Below are 24,129 nucleotides of genomic sequence, written 5' to 3'. Positions count from 1 at the left end.
GAATAAAAATTCCAGCTTCAATGTCGAGACTACATGCTGCGTAAAGAACGAGATCCCGAACCAGGTGCGTATCGGCTCGATGGCACTCCCATCCCAACAACATGGAAGGGAGCTCATTTACACAATTTGCATGTAAATCAATTCCAATTTGTAAAGAAAAGGCCAAGAGCCACTTCTAATGGAAATGATTCTCTTTAGAACGTCGAAGCTGATGATTTTACTTTTCTGAACACTAATATGACGCCATTCACATTAGGTGAAGTCGTTGCGTGGGAAGGCGGTTCTACCCGCACAAACCCAATAATAGGAAAAAACCTTCACGCAGGTCAGTTGAAGGGGAAAGGTTCAGCACCCAAAAATGAAAGTGCCGGTCTATTCGCACGAATCATAATGAGGAAACTGAACAATAACCTATCAACAACCGCGCGTCGAACGGTTAAACTATGCAACACTGGTGACGGCATTCACATTACGTGAAGTCGTTGCGTGGGAAGGCGGTCCTACCCGCACAAACCCAATAACAGGAAAAAACCTTCACGCAGGTCAGTTAAAGGGGAAGAGTTCAATTATCCCATTAAATGAAAGTGCCGGTCTATCCGCATGAATCATGAAAGGAAACTGAACACTAACCTATTGACAACTGTGCGTCGAACGGTTCAAAACAAAATTCTCAAAAGGATGAGGAAAACCTACACGCAGGTCAGATATGGGTAAAGTTTGGCCATCCTACTAAGTGCAAGTGACGGTTCTACCCGCACAATCACGAAAGAGGAAGCAAAACTTCACACCTATTATCAACCACGTTCAAAGGTTAACTTATCCTCAAAGGGTGAGGAAAACCTACACGCAGGTCAGATATGGGTAAAGTTTTGCCATCCTACTAAGTGCAAGTGACGGTTCTACCCGCACAATCACGAAAGAGGAAGCAAAACTTCACACCTATTATCAACCACGTTCAAAGGTTAACTTATCCTCAAAAGATGAGGAAAACCTACACGCAGGTCAGATGAAGGTTAAAGTTTAGCCATCCTACTAAGTGCAAGTGACGGTTCTACCCGCACAATCACGAAAGAGGAAGCAAAACTTTAACCCATTATCAACCACGCTCAACAGGTTAACTTATTCTACACTTGGAAAATTGCTAATTTAAACTAAGTATGCAAGTCATAAGTTTATAAAGCAAGAAACCCAAAGAAGGAAATAACAATCTTATACGCAAAAAGATTAATATTTCACAAATGAATTATTACAAGAATGGCCGGGTAACTACCCGCCTACGAAAAGAAGAAAATAAATCTATACAAGCTAAAACTATCCTAGCAGTGGGAAGGGATCTTAAGGATCAGGCTTCAGGGCCACTTCCACTTGGACCAGCCCCATCGGTAGAGCGTGGCAGTTCAAGGAAAACTTTGAGGATAGCTAGCCCATCAGCAGCAGCAGCTACTTGGTTCACCTTCTCCACCACTGGATGCGGGAAGGCGGCGTATTGATTTACTGCTTGGTCGTATATGGCTTCAGTATCAACATTGTACAAAGGGAAGTTGGAAGGCGGGAAGCCTTTCTCAACGAACCCTAGACCAAGCAGGAAGCCGGCCCGTTCCCCATCCTCGTGAGAAGCGTTGAGGGCGGCGCTCATGGCATCATCGTAAGTAGTCTCTGAGAAGACCCGATGCACAACCTACAAAGAAAATATACAAGTGTCAAACACCTTTTCTATGTACAAAGGAAAGCGTGAAGACGCAAAGCTAAACATACCTGAGGCAACGCTTCTCGAAGAAGCCATTCCTTGGCAACTAGAGCTTCTTGGAGGGCGGCTTGAGCTTGGGTACGGGCGCGTTCGGCTTCGCTTTTGTTAAGGTTGGCAAGTAGCACTTCCTTTGCAGCAGCCTCTTCAACGCCCTTAAGCTTCCGCTCAGTGTGATCAAGCACGCCCCTCTGGTCCAGGATCTCTTGAAGCTTCTTGGCATCCTCCATCGCCAAGGCATCATGAGCACGTTGGAGAGCCTCTAATTTGGCCTTGAGCTCCTCGTTCTCCACGCGTAAAGGCTCAGCAACGGCTTCAGCCTTGGTGGCCCTCTCGGTTGCGTTCCTCGCAGTCTCCTTAGCCAGCCGAAGCTGTTCGTTAACAGCTTGGGCAGCCTTGGAGCGGGCCTCGAGTCGCGCTTGAACCTCAACCTCGAGGGCCTTGAAGGCCTTCTCCTTCTCCGCAGCAGCTGCGGCCAACTTTTGGTTCTCCTCCCGAAGAGCCCGCGCTTGAGATACGTCTTTGGCGCGAGCTGCTTTTAACTTGTCGTTTTCACGACAAAGCAGCTCGACGCGTGGCTGCATCCGGGCCTGGAGAACCCGAAGCTCATTGGTTAGCCTACCCTCCTGGTAGCTAGCCATGGCTTCCCCCAACGCACCATGGGGAGCAGCGTGGCGAGCCCATTCCACGCACTCCACAGGGGTACGAAGGGTTGTTCCTCGGCGTATGTTCCATCGCGGAACATACACTTCATTGGAATCCGACACTGCAAAAACAAAAAAGCAGTTAGGAAAAGATGATAAAAAATAAGTGAAAAAGGGCCAAAGGAACCCTACGCACCTGTAGGGTCTATAACAGGCCGATAGCCGCTGAACCCATCACCTGAACCCAAAGGAAACCCATCCAAAAGGTCAGGCAGATGGGAAGGTGGCAAAGATTGGCGAGTACTCCCATGCGTACCTGATGGGCCGGCCGTCGGTGCCGGTGGCGGGGGCATGGTGGCAGCCGCCGCAGTCGCTGCCGCAGAATCCGCAGCAATCGTAACCGCCGGCTCGGTGAAGGATGCTGTAAAAATCGCACTTACCACCGGCGGTGACGTCATCTCGGCTGGAACAGTCGGCTCAAGGGAATGAGCAACTGATCCAGCGGAAGCAGGCGCAGGCGCCTGGGTCGTCGCCTCAGGTAGGCTGACCGAGCCTACCGTCATCGGCGGAGAGGTACTCCTCTGCGCTCCACCCTGGAATGCGTCAACATCCACGCCTGCACAAGAAGATAAGTGTTAATAAATTTATGAAGTATGATAAATCTACAAAAACAAGGATGTTTGTACTTACGGGTTTTCTTGAGTCTGAACGTACGGACGGGCGGGGACGAGCCCGATGGAGCCGGTCTCTTGATGCCGGTCACCGTCGTCGTCAATGGTTCTCCGGAGGTAACAGTCGTAGCCTCCGGAACAGTGGTCTTCTCACCACCGGGGTTCCCCGCCACCTCTTCACTATCTGACTCGGTGTCAGATAGGAGCACCGGATCAGCTGTGGAGGCCACCTTCTCCTTCCCTTTCCCACCGGCAGCCTTCCTCTTCCGCACCAGCGGAGGACCATCTGCGGATTCCTCAGAAGAAGACAGGATGTCAGGAATTCCAGCAGCGGGTACAGCATTGAGGGGTTGAGGATAGAGTATCGCCTTACCTGGCCGCCGTTGGCTCAGGATCTCGTGGCCCAGCGGATAGACCTCCACAAACCGATCCGCCGTTTGCTCCAGGATGGGCAACTCGTTCTCGTCAAGAGCACGACTACCCACCCGCACGGGACCGTCAGCTTCCCGCGGGTACAGGAGCGACTCCAAATTGTTCCCCTCTGAAAGAAAAGAAACAGTTAGAAGACAGACTCGTATCAGCAAGAAAGACAAGACATACCATAAGGAATAGAATTCAAACCGTATTCGAGAAGGATGGGAAACCGGGACGCATCCTTCCATACCCGACTCATCCCCAGCATCACCATCCCGGACTCCGCAAACCGGTAAACCGGAGATTGGACCCGGGATATCTTCGCGAACCATTCCGCCTCCTGGTAGCTGGAAGCATGAAGGCTCGGATGCGCTTGCCCCTTCTTAAACTTCATGGCAATGGGGATGGCGCGGGCAGAAACGTAGAAGAACTCCCGCTTCCACGATCGGAGACTGCGCTCGGTCACGCAGATCTTCAAACCCTTAATACGGGTTGTCAGGGTGTACCACCCCTGGATGCACCTCCAAGTATGGAAGGTCATCAGGCGGTCCACATAGGGCTCAATACCCAGAATCCGGCACACCCACTCGAAGTGCCGGATCTTGGCAATCGCCATCGGATGCAACTCGGTTAGGTGCACACCGTGCCTCTCCAGGACACGGTACACAAACTTTGTCAATGGGAACCTAAGGTTCCCATAAACAAAGAATGCAGCATATACCCCGATCTTGCCACTGGGGGCATCGTACACAGTCTGGTGGGGTTCAGGAAACTCAGGCTCAAGAGACTCAAGCATGAATTTCCTGACGACGTACTGGTACTGATCGACAGGTAGAGCACACTGGCACTCGCCAGCAGTACTCCTATCGTCGGCTACAGCTTCAGCATCATGGGAAGACATATTGCAGAGGAAGAAGAAAACGATTTCGGGAAAATGCTTGCCTGAAAAGGGGAGTATTTGCCGGAAATCGCTAAGAAGAAGAAGAGAAGGGTGAAAGTGTGGATTACAAAGAACCCTCTCCCCCTTTATATAGTAATCGCAATTAATGCGGTGAATTTAATGCGGAGGAGAGAGAAATCAAAGGTGCAATGAAACTATGACACGTGGCAAAAAGCAAGCTGGAAACAGCTGTTGAAAGGACGTGTGCCAGTAATTTCGAGGCCACGCGCCCGAAAATCGCGCCCACGCGCCTGAAAAGCGTCTGGAATGACCATGTACTGTCACGTCACCATAACTTCCTGCACGTCCTGACACAGTCAGAAGAAACCGTCGCACGACGTTTCAGAGGTTTGGACTGTTCCTATCTTTTCACCAACCCTTTGAATTTCAAAATTCAAATTTTGAAAATATTAAAAAGTAAGCGGGAAAATACCCCTTACCTTGGCAAACAAGTAACCGTAAGACGGATGCGGGTACAGTGTAAAGGCAAAACCCTTCACGTACCTAGCACCCGCAGGGAATTGAAGCCAAGTAAATTTTGGCGAACAAGTAACCGTAAGACGGATGCGGGTACAGTGTAAAGGCAAAACCCTTCACGTACATAGCACCCGCAGGGAATTGAAGCCAAGTAAAACCTTGGCAAACAGGCAACCGTAAGACGGATGCGGGTACAGTGTAAAGGCAAAACCCTTCACGTACCTAGCACCCGCAGGGAATTGAAGCCAAGTAAATTTTGGCGAACAAGTAACCGTAAGACGGATGCGGGTACAGTGTAAAGGCAAAACCCTTCACATACCTAGCACCCACAGGGAATTGAAGCCAAATATTCCTCGGCAACCAAGTAACTATAAGACGGGTGCGGGTACAGTGTAAAGGCAAAACCCTTCACATACCTAGCACCCGCAGGGAATTGACGCCAGGAATACCTTGGAAGTAAAGTAACCGTAAGACGAGCGCTGGTACAGTGTTAAGGCAAAACCCTTCACATACCTAGCGCTCCGCTGGAAATTGAAACCAAGAAGGATCTTCTGGGCAATGCTTGCGGAAGCGGAAATAACATCCCCGCATAGCGGGAACGTCGAGAACTACGTTGTTTGAAGCTCCAGGATGGAATTGGTGGTTTTAACATAATTGATCACTATGTTCAAAACTACCAAAACCTCATGGAGAGTCCACACAAGTGGGACTCAACGCTCCTGACTTGCGAGGAGGTTACAGACCTACCCGCATCATACTCAAAGACCAAGCAGGAAACTCGGGAATTTCTGCAAGTGACAAGGACTTCCGCGGGAAGAATCCTCATGGAAAACCTTAAAAAAACCCTTTTCAAAACCCTTTGCTTAAGTCCAAAAGTTCACCTCACTTTATTAAACACGCATGAGAAGAACATTAGACTGGGGGGACTTGAAGAGGTAGGTCCCAGCAGAGCCCAGTTGGACCCGCAAGACTCACCTTAAACAGGGACGTCTGCGCAGAAACCAACTGGATCCGCAGGACCGACCATGCTCAGAGACGTGACGTCCTTACGCGCAGTACGCAAGCTGGTCCCGCAGGAAATGCCTCCCAATGGTGAAGGACTCCGCCTGTCCCCGCTGTGACATCTGCCCTGATCCGACCCGACCCAGGTACCCGTTTCTCTGACCCGATCTCTCTTTTATTATTTAATATTTATACTTGTATTTTATTTTTAATAATAATATGTATTTTCCTTCCCGCCTTTCGTTTCCTTCCCGCTGTCCCGTCCCTCTCCTTCTCTCTTTCCGCCTTCTTTTCCCTCTTGTCGCCGTCCCGCCCTTAAGCCTTGTTTCCCTCTTTTTCTTCTAACTCTTTGCTTGTCCTTTGGTTCCTCCCGCTTAAGGATGTCTGCAGCTCCACGCGCCAGACTCCTTACATGGAAGCCTGCGTGAAGACATCTTGTTCCTGCGATGCGTGAAGAGAACTCTTCTCGCAGCGCGCTAAGAATGCATGTTCTTCCCGCAATGCGCTAAGAATGTATGTTCTTCCCGTGATGCGCTTAGAATTCTAGTTCACGCAGCACGCTAAGGATGCGATTCTTTCCGCAGTGCGCTAAGGGTTGTTGTGCCAGCCTTCGCGCTCGCGCACTCAGCCTTCCCGCGCTTAACCCTTGTATCTTCTGTTTATTCCAGCCTGTATGCTTTGTGTTGTCTTATCTTTTGAGCTGTTGACCTAATCTGCTTTATGTCTGAATAGTTACTTTCGGCGCTGCATGCGTACCAACCCCATTGGTTGGTAGATAAAGTGACTGACATTATCTTTTGAGATCTGCTTTTGCCAAGCTTTATCCAGTACCTTTATCTGAACTGCCCATGCCTTTTTACTGTTCGCTGACAGCTTTATCTTGCCCCCTGCAGCTGCCATATCTTTTGATATCTTTTGCTTTTGGAATCTTTTGCTTTTTGAGATCTTTTCCCCTTTTCTAGGATTGTGTTCCCTAGGGTTTCTCTATAAATAATAGCATTATTTTTCCTAACACATCACACACAAAACACTTAATCTCTCCTGTTCTCTTGCTCCTTGCTCTCTCTGCCGTCTTCCTCTCTGCCTCCGTCTTCCTCCTTGTTCTTCCTGCTTTTCCGGTAATATATATATTATATATAATAGTTTACTTATTAATTATGCTAACTTATAATCAAGACTTAAAACAAATCATTAAAACAATAATCTTTAATTATAGGTTAACTTGTGCTTGTTTAAAGTTGGTTCTTGCTTTATCTATCACCGCATCGTTTATCATGTGAGTTATCTCGTATCTAATCCCTTTTTATTTTAAATGCTTTGGGATGTTCATGTGTTCATACAAAACTTGAGTCTTAAACTTGTTTATGAACTTTAGTCGCGCAGTATCCCATGTGTTGAGGACGTTTACTTGGCTGTTTATTTGTATGTGTGTATCATTAACCGCTTTGTTCGGCCTATTCCGCAGTTCCGTTGGTACCATTAGTTGAACACGGGAGACCTATCGTTTACGGTTTTCTTTGTTTACACTTGCACAGATGTTTTCTCGTTTTTATGCTCAATTGGGAGCATGGATTGAACTATGATCTATGAACTATCTTAGGCTTGATCACAATCTGATTACACCCTTGTTAAACTCTAGACATACACGTGTTGCGCGCAGATTTACTGTGATTATCTATGATTATCTATTAAACTTGATTTCTCACCAACACGCAAGTGTTTGACGTTTATTTTAACACATGTTCAGGTTTGCAGTAGCTGTTTTGGAGCTTGTGGACACGTAGGACGTTTTTACTTTTGGACCTAGAATTAAAATGTATCAAGACAAGTTAATGTTGTTTGAATGTTATAATTTATAATATATTGATTTATGTTTGATTTATGTTCTTTATTTTTCCCGCTGCGCGTGCGCGATAAAATGTGTATTAATAAATATTGACACCAATAGTGTCGCGAGTAATGAAGCAATATGTGGCGCCCCGATGTATAATCCGCCTTTGGTCGGGGTGTTACAGATTGGTATCAGAGCTCGTTGACTTTAGGATAGGTGGTTAGACGTAACGGCCTAGAATACCTAAGAGTCCCTTCTCGCGCATGAGAGAAATCTCATGTTTGCGCGCTTATTGTTAATTACTCGTTATTTATGAATATGCTCGCGCTTGCGCAGTATATGATTTTATTCCGCGATATTTCGATTTTTGTGAATTTCGATTTTTATTGATTTTACTTACATATTCGTTTGTTGGATTTGAAAATCCGAAAAGTCATGGTGATACATGAATAGTTGATTTTCAATTTCCATTTACGATTATGTTATGAGGTTGGAGACTTGAAAAGTCATGGTGATACATGAATTGTCAACCTCCAATACTCATTTTCTTGTATATTTTATATTGAAGATTGAAAAGTCATGGTGATACATGAATCGTCAATCTCCAATACTCGTTTGCTCGTATATTTTAAATCAGGAATTCAGAAAGTCATGGTGATACGTGAATTGTCGGTTCTTGATTCGAATTTGTTACCTTTATTAAGTCTGCATTTAGGATCATTTATTTTACTTTAACTTTTGATAGTATCTAACTCCGTGAAACCAAGCTTTATAAGATTAAAACTTTGCGCTAAAACCAAGATATTAACTAAAATTAAAATTTTTATAGAATGCCTCCGCTATCTCGCCGATTTCAGAGAAGAGAAGCCTCGCGCATGCGTAGACAGCAACGTTCCCAGGAAATGGCCGCCGCAATAGCCCAAGCTTTGAGCCAAAACAATACCAACACCTCGAGTTATAACATTAAGTCCTTTAACGCGGGTAACCCTCCAAAGTTCACAGGTCTTGAAGGAGCTACCGTGATGCTCCAGTGGCTCGAGAAGATAGAAAACACTTTCCTTCACACCCAATGCCCCTCAGACAGACGAACCCTATATGCTTCCAGTGTCCTGGAATCCAGAGCGCTTACATGGTGGAATGGAGTAGCCCATGCGCGTGGCGCAGAGGCTGCTTCTAGCATGACATGGGAGGAATTCAAGGAAATTCTTACGCGAGAATTCTGCCCTCCCAACGAAGTTAAGCGCCTGGAGGAAGAATTTTGGAACTTGAAGCAGTACAGCGGTGAAGCGCGCGAGTACGCGACGCGCTTCCATGAACTAAGCCTGCTTGTCCCTCACCTTGTTACCCCTACCCGCCGAGCCATCGAGAAATTCCTTGGGGGTCTCCCCATGGAAATTCAAGATTCTGTATGGGCCAGAAACCCAGTTACCCTCTCTGACGCCATCGAATTGGCCGCTGTGCTCAGCGACAACCATGTCAGAGCAGGAACCCTGTTCCTGCGGGGAACTGAGAAGACCAAACCCACCAAGACTGTCCCTGAACCAACAGAAACCAAACCAGAACCCTCAAACCATAACCAGAAACGTAGGCGCAGACAAGCCTATGCGCTTACCAACCCGCCCATTGTCCAACAACCCATTTATCAACCCCCAGTTTACGCGCCTAACCCACTGTCAACCTACCCAGCACCTCCTGCAGTCCACAACTATGCCTTAACCAATCCCGCACTCCCTGCCCCGCCAACTAAGAAACCTTACACAGGAAACCAACCCTTTTGCCCAACCTGTAGACTTCATCACCCACCTCAAGTCCCGTGTCGACAATGTAACCGATGTGGCCGCGTAGGTCACTCCGTTGAGTACTGTAGAACCCCTCCCTCCAATCCGATTGCGCCAACACCACCAGCTTACCCGCAGAACCCACAGCCAACTTACCAAAACCCACGACCCAGATCGTGCTTTAACTGCGGTGATCCAAGTCATTTCCGGAACGCGTGCCCAAGGCTACAAGTTCAGATTACTCAAGCGAATCCGGTGAACCAAATTTCGAACCAAGTGACGCGTGGCCGAGCCTTTAACATAACCGCGCACCAAGCGCAAGCGAATAACGACGTAGTTAATGGTACATTTTTGCTTAACGGATTTTATGCATCTATGCTTTTTGATACTGGCGCCGATCGAAGTTTTATCTCTCGCGCCTTCGAGCAGAAGCTTGCGCGACCGCGCGATGACTTAAAAGAAGATTTTTCAGTTGAATTGGCTAATGGCGAAACTGTTTTAATAAACTCGGTAATTAAAGATTGCACGCTTAACCTTAACGAAAACGATTTTCTGATCGACCTCATCCCCATGCCTCTTGGAAGCTTTGATGTTATCATTGGTATGGACTGGCTCTCGAAGAATCGCGCCGAAGTTATTTGCGCCAAGAAGTTGATTCGCATTCCTCGAGAAAATGGTGATCTTCATATCTACGGCGAAAAACCCTCCAGTGGTCTTAAACTTATGTCTTGCGCCGAAGCCCAAAGACTCATGCGGAAGAAGTGTATTGCATTTCTAGCTCATGTGGTTAAACCCGATGAAGGAAAGAAGCTTCGCGATATCCCTGTTGTGCGTGATTTTCCTGAAGTTTTTCCTGATGATCTTCCTGGTATCCCTCCCGCTCGTGAAGTCGAGTTTCGTGTTGATCTTGTCCCTGGTGCTTCCCCCGTAGCTAAATCTCCTTACCGTCTTGCACCCGCTGAGATGCAAGAATTGGCCAGCCAACTTCAAGAGTTGACTGCTAAAGGATTCATTCGCCCTAGCTCTTCGCCCTGGGGTGCTCCGGTGTTGTTCGTTAAAAAGAAAGATGGATCGTTTCGCATGTGTATTGATTACCGCGAGTTGAACAAACTCACCATTAAAAACCGGTATCCCTTACCGCGTATTGACGACCTCTTTGATCAACTCCAAGGTGCCTCCTGTTTCTCGAAGATCGATCTCCGTTCTGGTTATCATCAGTTGCGCATCCGCGATGAAGATGTTCCGAAGACTGCTTTTCGTACTCGTTATGGCCATTTTGAATTCTTGGTCATGTCCTTCGGTCTAACCAACGCACCCGCCGTTTTCATGGATCTTATGAATCGGGTGTGTAGGCCTTTCTTGGATAAATTCGTGATCGTGTTTATCGATGATGTTCTGGTGTATTCTAAGACCAAGACCGAGCATGAGCAACATCTCCGATTGGTATTGCAAAAGCTTAGAGCCGAGCAACTCTATGCTAAGCTTTCCAAGTGTGAATTTTGGTCCGATGAAGTACAGTTTCTTGGTCATGTTGTAAACAAGATGGGTATTCATGTCGACCCATCTAAGATTGAAGCAATCAAGAACTGGATTACGCCATCCTCTCCTTCTGAGATCCGTTCCTTTCTGGGCTTAGCTGGTTATTACCGGCGTTTCATTTCGAACTTCTCAAAGATCGCTTTGCCTTTAACAGCTCTGACGCACAAAGGTAAACCGTATATTTGGGGCTCGAAGCAAGAAGAAGCCTTTCTAACGCTCAAGCGTTTGTTGTGTGAAGCTCCTGTTCTTGCGCTACCTGAGGGTAATGATGATTTTGTCGTGTATTGCGATGCATCCAACCAAGGTCTCGGTTGTGTTCTTATGCAACGAGGCAAGGTTATCGCTTACGCATCAAGGCAACTTAAGGTTCATGAAAAGAATTATACAACTCACGACCTCGAGCTTGGTGCAGTTGTTTTTGCCTTGAAGATCTGGAGACACTACCTTTATGGTACTAAGTGTATCCTTTACACTGACCATAAAAGCCTTCAGCATATCTTTGATCAAAAGGAACTTAACATGAGGCAACGCCGATGGAACGAACTCATCAGCGATTACGATTGTGAGATCCGGTATCATCCTGGTAAGGCTAATGTGGTAGCCGATGCGCTCAGCCGAAAACCCTGCCAACTTAACTGTATCTTGCCGCGCACCCAGCTTCACTTCGCGCCGATTCAAAGCAACCTTGAATCGCGTATTCGTGACGCGCAGCGCGCATCCATCAGTAATGGTAACCTTCGCGCCGAGTTAGCGTGTGGCGCGGAAGCACTCTTTGTCCCTAATCTGAGTGGAATTCTCTGCTATCTTAATCGCATCTGGATCCCCTTTGATGAGAATCTTCGCGCTGATATCCTGAGTGAAGCGCACAAATCTCGGTATTCTATTCATCCTGGCGCTGATAAGATGTACAAGGATTTGCGCATAACTTATTGGTGGCCCGGTATGAAAAAGGATATTGCTGTGTTCGTAGCTAAATGTCTGACTTGTTCTAAAGTAAAAGCTGAACACCAACGCCCGTCTGGTTTGCTCGAACAACCAGAAATTCCTACGTGGAAATGGGAATGTGTAGCGATGGACTTTATTACCAAGTTACCTTTGACAGCAAGCAAACATGATAGCATCTGGGTAATAGTGGATCGATTGACTAAATCGGCTCACTTTCTACCCATTCGTGAAAACTACCGTGTTGAGCATCTCGCGCAGCTTTATGTCAAGGAAATCGTCTGCCGCCATGGTACTCCTTTGAGCATCATATCCGATCGCGATGGCCGTTTTATATCTCGCTTTTGGAAATCTCTCCAATCTGCGCTAGGAACTCGCTTGGACATGAGTACGGCATATCATCCTCCGACTGACGGTCAGTCTGAGCGAACTATTCAAACTCTTGAGGACATGCTCCGATCTTGTGTTCTTGATTTTGGAGGTAATTGGGATTCACACCTGCCTTTGATCGAGTTTTCTTATAACAACAGCTATCATTCCAGTATCGGTATGGCCCCATTTGAAGCACTTTACGGTCGTAAATGCCGCTCCCCAATTTGTTGGAGCGAAGTGGGTGAAACTCAAATCACAGGACCCGAACTTGTTCAAGAGACAACCGATAAAATCGCCAAGATCCGTGATCATTTGCTGACTGCCAGAAGCCGACAGAAGAGTTACGCAGATCGTAGGCGAAAGCCTCTCGAATTTCAAGTTGGTGATCTTGTTCTCCTCAAAGTGTCGCCTTGGAAAGGTGTTGTCCGCTTTGGGAAGAAAGGTAAGCTTGCTCCTCGTTATGTTGGTCCATTCAAGATTCTCGCGCGTGTGGGAAAAGTTGCCTACAGACTTGACCTGCCGCCCGCGCTCAGTAATGTGCATCCAACGTTCCATGTATCCAATCTCAAGAAGTGTTTAGCTGACGAGAACCTTCACATTCCACTTGATGAAGTTCAAGTTGATGAATCCATGCATTTCATTGAGAAGCCTGTTGAGATTATGGATCGCGAGGTTAAGCAAACCAAGCGCAGTCGTATCCCTATCGTGAAAGTTCGTTGGGAGTCCAAGCGCGGAGCCGAGTTTACATGGGAAAGGGAAGATCAAATGAAGATCAAGTACCCGCACCTGTTCTCTGCGCAACCTACTTCGAGATAAATTTCGGGACGAAATTTCTTAAAGTAGGGGAGACTGTGACATCTGCCCTGATCCGACCCGACCCAGGTACCCGTTTCTCTGACCCGATCTCTCTTTTATTATTTAATATTTATACTTGTATTTTATTTTTAATAATAATATGTATTTTCCTTCCCGCCTTTCGTTTTCTTCCCGCTGTCCCGTCCCTCTCCTTCTCTCTTTCCGCCTTCTTTTCCCTCTTGTCGCCGTCCCGCCCTTAAGCCTTGTTTCCCTCTTTTTCTTCTAACTCTTTGCTTGTCCTTTGGTTCCTCCCGCTTAAGGATGTCTGCAGCTCCACGCGCCAGACTCCTTACATGGAAGCCTGCGTGAAGACATCTTGTTCCTGCGATGCGTGAAGAGAACTCTTCTCGCAGCGCGCTAAGAATGCATGTTCTTCCCGCAATGCGCTAAGAATGTATGTTCTTCCCGTGATGCGCTTAGAATTCTAGTTCACGCAGCACGCTAAGGATGCGATTCTTTCCGCAGTGCGCTAAGGGTTGTTGTGCCAGCCTTCGCGCTCGCGCACTCAGCCTTCCCGCGCTTAACCCTTGTATCTTCTGTTTATTCCAGCCTGTATGCTTTGTGTTGTCTTATCTTTTGAGCTGTTGACCTAATCTGCTTTATGTCTGAATAGTTACTTTCGGCGCTGCATGCGTACCAACCCCATTGGTTGGTAGATAAAGTGACTGACATTATCTTTTGAGATCTGCTTTTGCCAAGCTTTATCCAGTACCTTTATCTGAACTGCCCATGCCTTTTTACTGTTCGCTGACAGCTTTATCTTGCCCCCTGCAGCTGCCATATCTTTTGATATCTTTTGCTTTTGGAATCTTTTGCTTTTTGAGATCTTTTCCCCTTTTCTAGGATTGTGTTCCCTAGGGTTTCTCTATAAATAATAGCATTATTTTTCCTAACACATCACACACAAAACACTTAATCTCTCCTGTTCTCTTGCTCCTTGCTCTCTCTGCCGTCTTCCTCTCTGCCTCCGTCTTCCTCCTTGTTCTTCCTGCTTTTCCGGTAATATATATATTATATATAATAGTTTACTTATTAATTATGCTAACTTATAATCAAGACTTAAAACAAATCATTAAAACAATAATCTTTAATTATAGGTTAACTTGTGCTTGTTTAAAGTTGGTTCTTGCTTTATCTATCACCGCATCGTTTATCATGTGAGTTATCTCGTATCTAATCCCTTTTTATTTTAAATGCTTTGGGATGTTCATGTGTTCATACAAAACTTGAGTCTTAAACTTGTTTATGAACTTTAGTCGCGCAGTATCCCATGTGTTGAGGACGTTTACTTGGCTGTTTATTTGTATGTGTGTATCATTAACCGCTTTGTTCGGCCTATTCCGCAGTTCCGTTGGTACCATTAGTTGAACACGGGAGACCTATCGTTTACGGTTTTCTTTGTTTACACTTGCACAGATGTTTTCTCGTTTTTATGCTCAATTGGGAGCATGGATTGAACTATGATCTATGAACTATCTTAGGCTTGATCACAATCTGATTACACCCTTGTTAAACTCTAGACATACACGTGTTGCGCGCAGATTTACTGTGATTATCTATGATTATCTATTAAACTTGATTTCTCACCAACACGCAAGTGTTTGACGTTTATTTTAACACATGTTCAGGTTTGCAGTAGCTGTTTTGGAGCTTGTGGACACGTAGGACGTTTTTACTTTTGGACCTAGAATTAAAATGTATCAAGACAAGTTAATGTTGTTTGAATGTTATAATTTATAATATATTGATTTATGTTTGATTTATGTTCTTTATTTTTCCCGCTGCGCGTGCGCGATAAAATGTGTATTAATAAATATTGACACCAATAGTGTCGCGAGTAATGAAGCAATATGTGGCGCCCCGATGTATAATCCGCCTTTGGTCGGGGTGTTACACCCGCAGCCTCGGATACAAGCCATTAGGGAAGGCCACCCGCGCAGCAAGGCTACACGCACAAGGCACTTAGCTCTCAATCGTTCAGTGTCACCTGAAGGAATGAGCGAAGCCGGGAACAATCCCGCACAAGGGCGGGAGGGGGAATACTCCCGCCCAAATAAGCCAGTCCGTACGATACGGGAAGATCTTCTGTACTGTACCTGACGAGGTATGGGAAAAAGATCTGACTAAAGATACGACAGCTTATAGACAACAGTATGGCGAGCAGCATGCTCCTACACTGTATGTCACTATTAGCCGCTGCCTACTCACCAACTCTTGTCATACCACGTGCGTAGCTGACAGTTGGTGGAAAAGGAATAGTATACAGCAGGCCTGGTCGCTATCAGCCGCTACCTACCCACCAACTACCAGCAGGGCACGTGCGTAGGCTACTGTTGGTGGAACAGGAACACTGTTGCAGCCGGCCATACCTCCTTGGAAACCTACCTTCGGCTATAAATACCACAAATGGTATGACCATCTCATCTTATCATATCATATCACATTATCATCATATTATACCTGATATCTGCTCTAGCAATCTCTTAATATACTTTTATATTTAAAGAGCAATCTAGTCTGATTCTCACACCGGAGGGTGGTCACAAGGAGGAACCCCTCCTTCTCAGTGACGAGCTCACGGTGTCTGTTTTGCAGGTTATCAGAAGAACCATCTTCCAAGGGTCTAACCCCTCGTGGGAAACATCTATCTAACCCCCAGGTTACCAGTAATCTGTCCGGGGTCCGGTTAGTGTTTCTTCAGAGGTCTAAGTAGTCCCGTAAACGATAAGGATTAAAAAGAAAGGGTTCACTATAAATGTAATTCAGGATGTTTTTAATTCATACATTTTTTAATCAATATAGTAACATAAAAGTATCAATATAAATTGACAAAAATAGTATAATAAAAGTTATAAAACTGATATACTTAATTATATATAATAAACATCTTTTAACCATATTAAAATCCTAAAACTTGTTTAAAACAAAAGTACTTTTACAAATTTTACAAAATTAGATCGTTTGTTAGTCATCCATGTTAAAAATTGTATGCATAGCATTAACATATGTGATGATTATGCTATAATAAATGTCTATTTATTATTTTAAAAAGTTTAATGATTTAGGCATTTTAAAATTGTGCTAAGAGACTTATTGTTACATAAAATATTAAAATGAGAAAGTAAGTTGGTACTTTTAACTGGTTTTATAATTACTTTTAACTTTAAAAGGCAAATCAATCTTAAAATTTGTATTAGTAAGCTAACCATTACATGTGCATGCGTGTGTGGGAGTACCTCGATATAATTGCGTTGGAGAAGGCGGTCGATAAGATGCGTAAGAATATCCTTGTTGTACTCGGGATGACCTTGAACACCCATGATATGATCCCCAAACCTAAACACCTCAACCTTTGTCTTATCTGATGATGCCAAAACCTCGACCTTGGATGGGAGTTCACAAACCTATTTGTCATGCCACGTTTATTATTATTTTATGCCGTTAATGTATTTTAATAAATGTAAATTGCAAAGTGTACCTCGTCACGATGACATTCAATCAAGGATAACCGAGCCGGCAATTTCAAACTAGCCAACGTCTTTAATGATGCCGAGAAATGAATGGTCCGGAGTCCTATATCCCACCCGGATGTTGCACGAACAACCTTTCCCCCAAGCGAACGAGCTAGTATCTGATAATGCTTTCATAAGTGTTATTAATAAGCTCAATTCGTTTATATAATTAGTATGTTCATAATTTTTGAACTAAAAGGTTTTTGAATGTTCATAAAACAATTTAAAACCAATTATTATTGCTATCATTATACACCGACTAGTTTAAGGTGTCGCTATTCAAGTGATGCAATGGAAGTTTACACTTCATGTGATGATGATCTCATTATTGGATGTATGGTGATGGACATGTATCATGTGATTGTGGGTGGTCTTCTCATGTGGAAATAATTCAAGAATCATTTATCTATAGACTCATAATTCTGAAAGTTCAATAATTTTGATGAACTTTTGACACTATTTGTGGCTTAAATTAGGCATATTTCATAAAAATGTTTCTATAATAAAAAATCACAAAAGTAAACAAAATTAACATATATATGAAATTGATAGGGTGTAAAGTTGTAAATGAGGTAAACTAACGTCCCGAATAGAGCTATCTCCAGAATAAATTGGAGCTAATTTAACAAATTAGTTTGAGAATGAGCTTAATTATCCTTACAAGTCTAAACGAGCATTAATTGTATAAATATACTAAATTATATTGAACAAAAGATATAACTATATGATATATATTATTATAGATGTAGTTATGATAAAAAAATATGTGTCATTAAAATTATGAATACATGTAAAATGTATATATATGTATAGATAAATAAGCAATAAATAATATGAATTGAGCACAAACATTTGAATATAGAACTTGACACGTATGACTTAAAAGTAATATGAAAGTGAAATATCGGGATTTACTAACCAATTATTTATGGTTGTTAAAGAAGAACAATTATATAAAGACCTATTATTAAATTATAACTTCTAGTTGTTGTAACAAAAACAAAGATAACTAAAACAAATCATATCTACAAATAAATACCAACAAATATAGATATTACCTAACTCTACCTAAACTTTTATGTTAAATAAAAAAAGATATTTAAATCGAGTAAAGATGTAATAACATGTTTGAAGCCAAAAAGTGATATAAATTTGTGTAACTTGTAATTAAAGATGCCAACGTGGAAGGGTCCACAGAATATATAGATATACATAAAACGTTACGTGAGGGGTCCATTTCATTTCATGACTCAATATAATTTATAATAAATTACTTAGTATTTTGCGTGTGCGCCAATATTTATATCTTTCTTCTCTCTGTGTGTATATATCGATCTGTACGCACGGCAACAAAAATCACCACAATTAGATGACTTAGCGGTGTCTTACAAATGATGTTTGTAATAACTGATTACGCCTCGAATTCTGGCTAAATACATGACTATTCTGTGCCTTTAAAAATAACTTTCAGATTACGACAATCACAACTAACAAACATGTTTTTTGGCCAATTAAAAAAAATCCACTTGCATTTTACAATCTATAGACTATAGGCTGATTCAGTTGACATTTAAGGTCAACTAAATCGGAATAGATATTGAATTTGTTGGTACTGCACCGGTTTCTTCCCATCCATGTATGGTATTTATTGAAAATATCGATACCGATTTTTTTAAAAGGTGCCCGATACAAAATGCTCGTCTTTAACAAATTCTCTAGATTTGATCGATTTGGATCTATGTAACTAATTCATAAGCACAATAACTAATTACTAATTAGACAGCTGTTCCCTTGCAGATCGAAGTTCAAACAGCATAATTCAATCAAAAACTTAAAAAACCTAAAATTCCATCTACAAAATTGATGAAAAACGACGACGACGATAACAATAACGAAACGAAGTGATCGAGTAATCGAAGCTACCTGATGACCGAAGCAAATGCCGAGCACTTTTTTGCTCATGGCATCCAATTTCTTCAACAACAGAAGCAGCTTGCATATCCACGCATCGTTACCATGCGCATCATTGCAGCTTCCAGTGATCACAAACCCGTCGAAAAGCCCGATCTGCTCGTCGGTCGGAAACTGACCCGCGCACACACGAAACACCTCCCAAACCTCACCGTCCTCAGCTAGCATCAGCTCAAACACACAGAAATACCCGCCATACTTCTTCTTCACATAGTCGGAATCCTCTGCGCATGAAAGCACCGCGAATCGCTTTACTTTTGCGCCGAATTCCGCCATGTGAAGTTAGTTGAATATGTGCAAATAGTTACGGGAAGAAATGAGGGATTTTATGGTGGTTGTTTGTGTAACGTTTGCTTTAATGAATAATGAATGTGGATTGAATACATATATATAGTAAGTAAATGGTAACTGTAACCGAAAATGTGGGGTTTTACTATTGTGTCGTGTCCTTGGTAGTTATGTGAATTACGAAAGTGCCACTCAATTTGATATGTTATTTTATAGGCTGGTCCAACTGGCAGTTCCCGTTGGCGGTCAGTGTATTTAGGGCTAACAGAGGATCGCCTTTTGTGGATCGTTGTTTTTCATGATCATCGTTTTTATATAAACAAAATAAGTGTTGGTGTTCGGGCTTATGGTATATTTGATAATATTAATGAATGGTAAATTTATTTTTTTTTCTCTTTTTTTTGTTGAGCACTTATGGAAAATATGTATTTATGTTAAAAAAAATAAAAACAAAGGTTTTAACAAAAGTAAAATGCGCATTAAATGTTGTGAACCTAGTTGTTGTATTGTATTTATAACGATAAATGGGTAAACGCTAGTTGTTATGACATTAAATTTTGTTGAATGATTTTTTTTCCACCTAAATACCATCTAATATTGTATTTGCAAAGATTTAAACTTACACAATATTTATGAGGGTCGAACACCATACCATCAAACTATTTGGTTATGGGTTGTTATTGCATTAATTGGCGCAATACTTTCATGTCTTACATAGTCAATGTCTTTCTCCTAACATTGATTATGTAGGGTAGGGTTAAGATAATTTACTAAGGTTATCGTACTGGATGAACATGAGCGAATCGGTTGTGCTAGATTCGTCATGGCGTCGGATCAGGAATCATCCTGTTTCGGAGTATTATGTTCAGTATCGAATCAAAGTACACTACTGATCAAAAGGATCTTGGTTTATACATTGTTAGAGCAAGTTGCTAGTAAATGATATACAATTCCATATTGAGTTGCATTTCTGTGGTACAAAGCGTAATGACTAACACATGAGTTATTCCTGGATGGCATAATGTATAATTGTGTGTCATTACGATGAATTATTAAGAGTCACGGTACCAAATAAAAGTCAACGTAACAAACTCAAATCAACAAACAACACATAAAAATAAGTCCATCCACATTGCATCTATCTCACGAACGAGACGATGGCAGCATGCACAACTTCACTCATCTCTCCTACGACTGGCGTCTCTAACATTTCTCTCCTTTTTTCGTCTGTTACCATCAGTAATCACAGATTGTTTTATTCTCTCTTATCGACATGTTCTCTGCATTTGTTAGCCCTTCTCACTCTCTTTTCCACCTCTGCAATCGTGAGTTCGCATACATCCGAATTGCTGAGGCTCTAATCATTTCTTTTGCTTTCTCTGGTCTAAACTAGTGTGATGCTAAAATGATTATTAACCACACACTACTCCAAAATTGTTTGTACACTTCAATAATGAGTTTGTCTAATGAGTAGACCACACACTAGCTACTCCATTATTGTTTGGACACTACGATAACTAGTAACTCACACATTTAACATATTTTCTAGTAGACCCATGATTTAAATATTTCACAAGGTATTGCCAAAACAAAAATTTTCTGCATGTGTTTCATCAAAGATATTACTAATTTCCTAGCTTACTTCTATTTGAAGTCTTTGATGATATCCCCATACCGATCTCTTTTGCTATTAGTCGTCTTTGATGATATCCCCATACCGATTTCGTTTGCTATTAGTCTTATTCTTTTTTTTTTTGAACGACCAACAAACGTAGAGTGTCTAGGTACTCCGTACAGGATGACCCAATGGTAAAAGGCCCCGCCAGTTGGCCCAACCCAGCCATAAGGAGCCCTTAAACGCCTCTAAATTATCTCCAGTTCTGGGGAAAAACCCAACGGCCCGAAGGCCCACTGGTGGTAAACCCGGACGCCCTCAAAATCGAACTGGATATCATAAAGATCTCAGTCTTCTTCATTAAGCCACCCATGCCCTCTCCATAGTGTTGTGAGTGGGTATTGAACTTGGGTCTTCATTGAGAAACCCATGCTTCCTACCACTACACCACATGGAAATGACTTATTAATTGCAAATAAATATCATTTTACAGAAATTGATTTTTATTGAGTTTAATCATTTTTTTTCCTTTTGTACGTATTGAAAAATACAGGGTTTTTTTTTGCTTCGTATGATATCATCAAATTTGGATGAAACAATCTAAAATCCCATGATAAATCATAGAGACAGAAAGTTTGATAAGACAACATCTTAAATTATAAATTACAAAAAAAAAAAAAAAACTAAATATATAGTATGGATACACAAATGCTATCAATTTATTTAGTATATATGCTTCAGTTTAAAATTTTCATAGTATATATATTTTCAACCTAACAGTTAATATTTTAATTTAATATCAAATCTTTTTATTAACAAATAGTAAAATTATTCTAATATAATAAATAGTATCTAATACCTAATATTTAGAATCAAGTTTTAATACTGATTTTTTTATTGTTTACTAATTTCAATTATGATATTTCAATATCGTATTTGATACTTTAATTTAATTAATACTATTATTTAAAATAATATTCACTATTTAATACCTAATATGTAGTATCAAATTTTAATACTGATTTTTAATTGATAAAAAATTTAAAACGTTACACAATTAAGCAAAATACAGTAAACAATACAATAATAATAGATTGTTAATAAAACTACGGTTTACATTCAAATTACATAAATTTAAACACGAACACCACACAAATATGCTACAAAAGAAAAATAAATACAATCCGTGTATATTACATTTGTTGTATTGGTCATTTTACCATTTCAAAATCTTTAGTTTATATCTACTTATAACTCTTAAGGGCAACACATAGTTTTATCCACAAACGAATAGTTTTGTTATGAATATTCATTTTACAAGATCAAGATATACCATCTAGATCTATCAACCAAGTAGATGGGCTCCTTTTCAAATTTATTGATAATGCACCATGTACATGGTCATCAAACGGTTACCCTTGTCTAGAGAAAACGTTAATATTTTGTTGTATAAATACTAGCTCAATGTAAAGGAGAAAATGCACCTCATATATACTTATTCATAAGTGATGCATTTCACTACGTTTTCTCTTTGTTGAATTTTCTAAAATTCTCAAGTTTTAACACTAATCTTGTGTTAACTCTTTAAATTATAACATGCTATCAACACGAGCCGCTTATATCCTAATCAAGAAGGTATTACAAAGGTATCCACAAAAGCATCGTAAACACTTCTTTAATTTTATACATTAGAAATACACACACACACACACATATATATATATAAACTAATAACAATAATAAGTAGTATAAAGAATGTTATTAAAATTTGATAACTATGGAACTACTAACAATCTAACTTTTATTTATGCATCTAAAATTTACTTATGCATCTAACTTTTAATTTTATTGCAAGTAATTTTTATTTACGCATCTAAGCTTTCATTATGCATTTAACTTTTACTTTCATCGCAACTAACTTTTATTTATATATGCACGCTAATATTTCATTTAGAGGTTACATTTATTTATGTATACTAACATTTTTATTATTATTATGGTGCATACTCATTATATTTTTATAAAATAAACTTTATTTATTATCTTACTTTAAATTAATTAATATTATTTATATAGAGCAAGATTAAAGTAAGAAGTTAATATTTCCTAACAAGTATAGGGAGTGATTAAGACCGTTGGATTAAATAAAACACATAATGGTAGGATTGTCCATAGTTTTTTTTTTTAATTTTTGGAATTAAAATCAATAATTATTATTATTCCTATTTTTATGCGTGATTTAAATTATATTATATTCTTTTAATCAAGATATGACAACGATAACACAACAAATTAATCGTCTCCCGGATTGTGCTATGTTGCTTCACCCAGTGGCGGACCCAGGATTTTTTGCCAATGGGGTCCCATATTTTCGGTGTTCAAATTTTTCGGGTCGGTCGTTGTTCAGGTCGGGTCGAGGCGAAGAACATAATAAAAAACAATATCATAATAAAACTTTCTTTTCAATCATCACTACCTGAACGGGTCAAAATGGGTCGGGTTGACACATAAACACTTTGTTTTCCCTTTCTTAAACATTTTTGAGATAGAACCTAGATCCACCATTTCATAAGCATGTGTTGAAAACCATTAACTTAAACTAGTGAAAAATAAAACTGATATTTTAAAGTGTTTGAATGTTTCTAAAGAAAACCATGCATAAAGTTGAAAACAATGATATGTATTTTAGAGGTGTTTGAATGTTTCCAAAGTTATCATTGCAACATTAGCAATCAAATGATTGATTAGCACTAAAAATTAACACAAAAAACCAAAAACTGAGCCTTGTAAGATTGAACCCATGACCTTTCAAAGATAAAACAAGGGACTTTCCACCAGACCACATCAACATTAATAGTATGGGTTCCAAGTATTAAATCTTATGGGGTCCTCAAAAAATTTAATATACCGCTTCTAATAAATTTTTAAAAAACATTGGTGTCCCGGGACCCCGATCAACACTATGTGGGTCCGCCCCTGGCTTCACCACCATCGTGATTCCCATCATCACGAGACTACCAACAATTCGGATGCCATGTTTCACTGTTTGATTTGCTATCATATTTTCAATCGAAACCGGAATGCATGGTGGATTGAACACTATTCAACAAAGATTCAAAAGCATTTGAAGCTTCGTATCTTCATATCTGGTTATTATTCTGTGAAACATGATTACGAAGCTCATACAGGTGTGCCATGTGGTGTTTATCACGAATTGACGAGAAATCAGAGTTTAATTTCGGGTTTCGATTTTAATTCCAGATGAAATAAGACATTTTGATCGTGTATAAAGGTACCCCTAAGGCTAATTTTGAGAAAACAGGGGATGCTTTAATGAGCATAAGTTAATTTGTGTCTGTAAAAGATTTTGGTGTGTTTGTTTTATAATTGAATCAAGAAGCTTACTATTCAAGAATTGTTTGTTGACCCCTCTTTGATTGGATGGATTTGATTATTAAAGAAAAGATATCAAGTCAATAAGTTGAAATTAACATAGTATTTGATTATTATAGAAAGCTTTTAATATTGATGAAA

The 24,129-nt window shown here is 41.3% G+C and overlaps 1 protein-coding gene across 1 annotated transcript in view; it reads right to left on the bottom strand.

Moving 5' to 3' along the window:
• LOC143550513 (gamma-glutamyl peptidase 5-like) overlaps nucleotides 1-19,028 on the bottom strand; it is a 34,072-nt gene extending 15,044 nt beyond the window's left edge. The window contains exons 1-3 of the mRNA XM_077041146.1: nucleotides 18,645-19,028; nucleotides 16,688-16,840; nucleotides 16,416-16,613 (exon numbers count right to left, since the gene is read on the bottom strand). Of these exons, the coding sequence (XP_076897261.1) occupies nucleotides 16,416-16,613; nucleotides 16,688-16,840; nucleotides 18,645-18,968 (675 nt within the window). The 5' untranslated portion in view covers nucleotides 18,969-19,028. The remainder of the gene's footprint in view (nucleotides 1-16,415; nucleotides 16,614-16,687; nucleotides 16,841-18,644) is intronic.
• Between the last annotated feature and the right edge of the window lie 5,101 nt (nucleotides 19,029-24,129).

Source organism: Bidens hawaiensis, unplaced genomic scaffold (assembly GCF_021521415.1).
Source record: "Bidens hawaiensis isolate Kalapana, Puna unplaced genomic scaffold, B.hawaiensis_p1.1 tig00016044_1, whole genome shotgun sequence".
Lineage (NCBI taxonomy): Eukaryota > Viridiplantae > Streptophyta > Magnoliopsida > Asterales > Asteraceae > Bidens > Bidens hawaiensis.
This window is presented reverse-complemented; position numbering and strand designations above follow the sequence as displayed.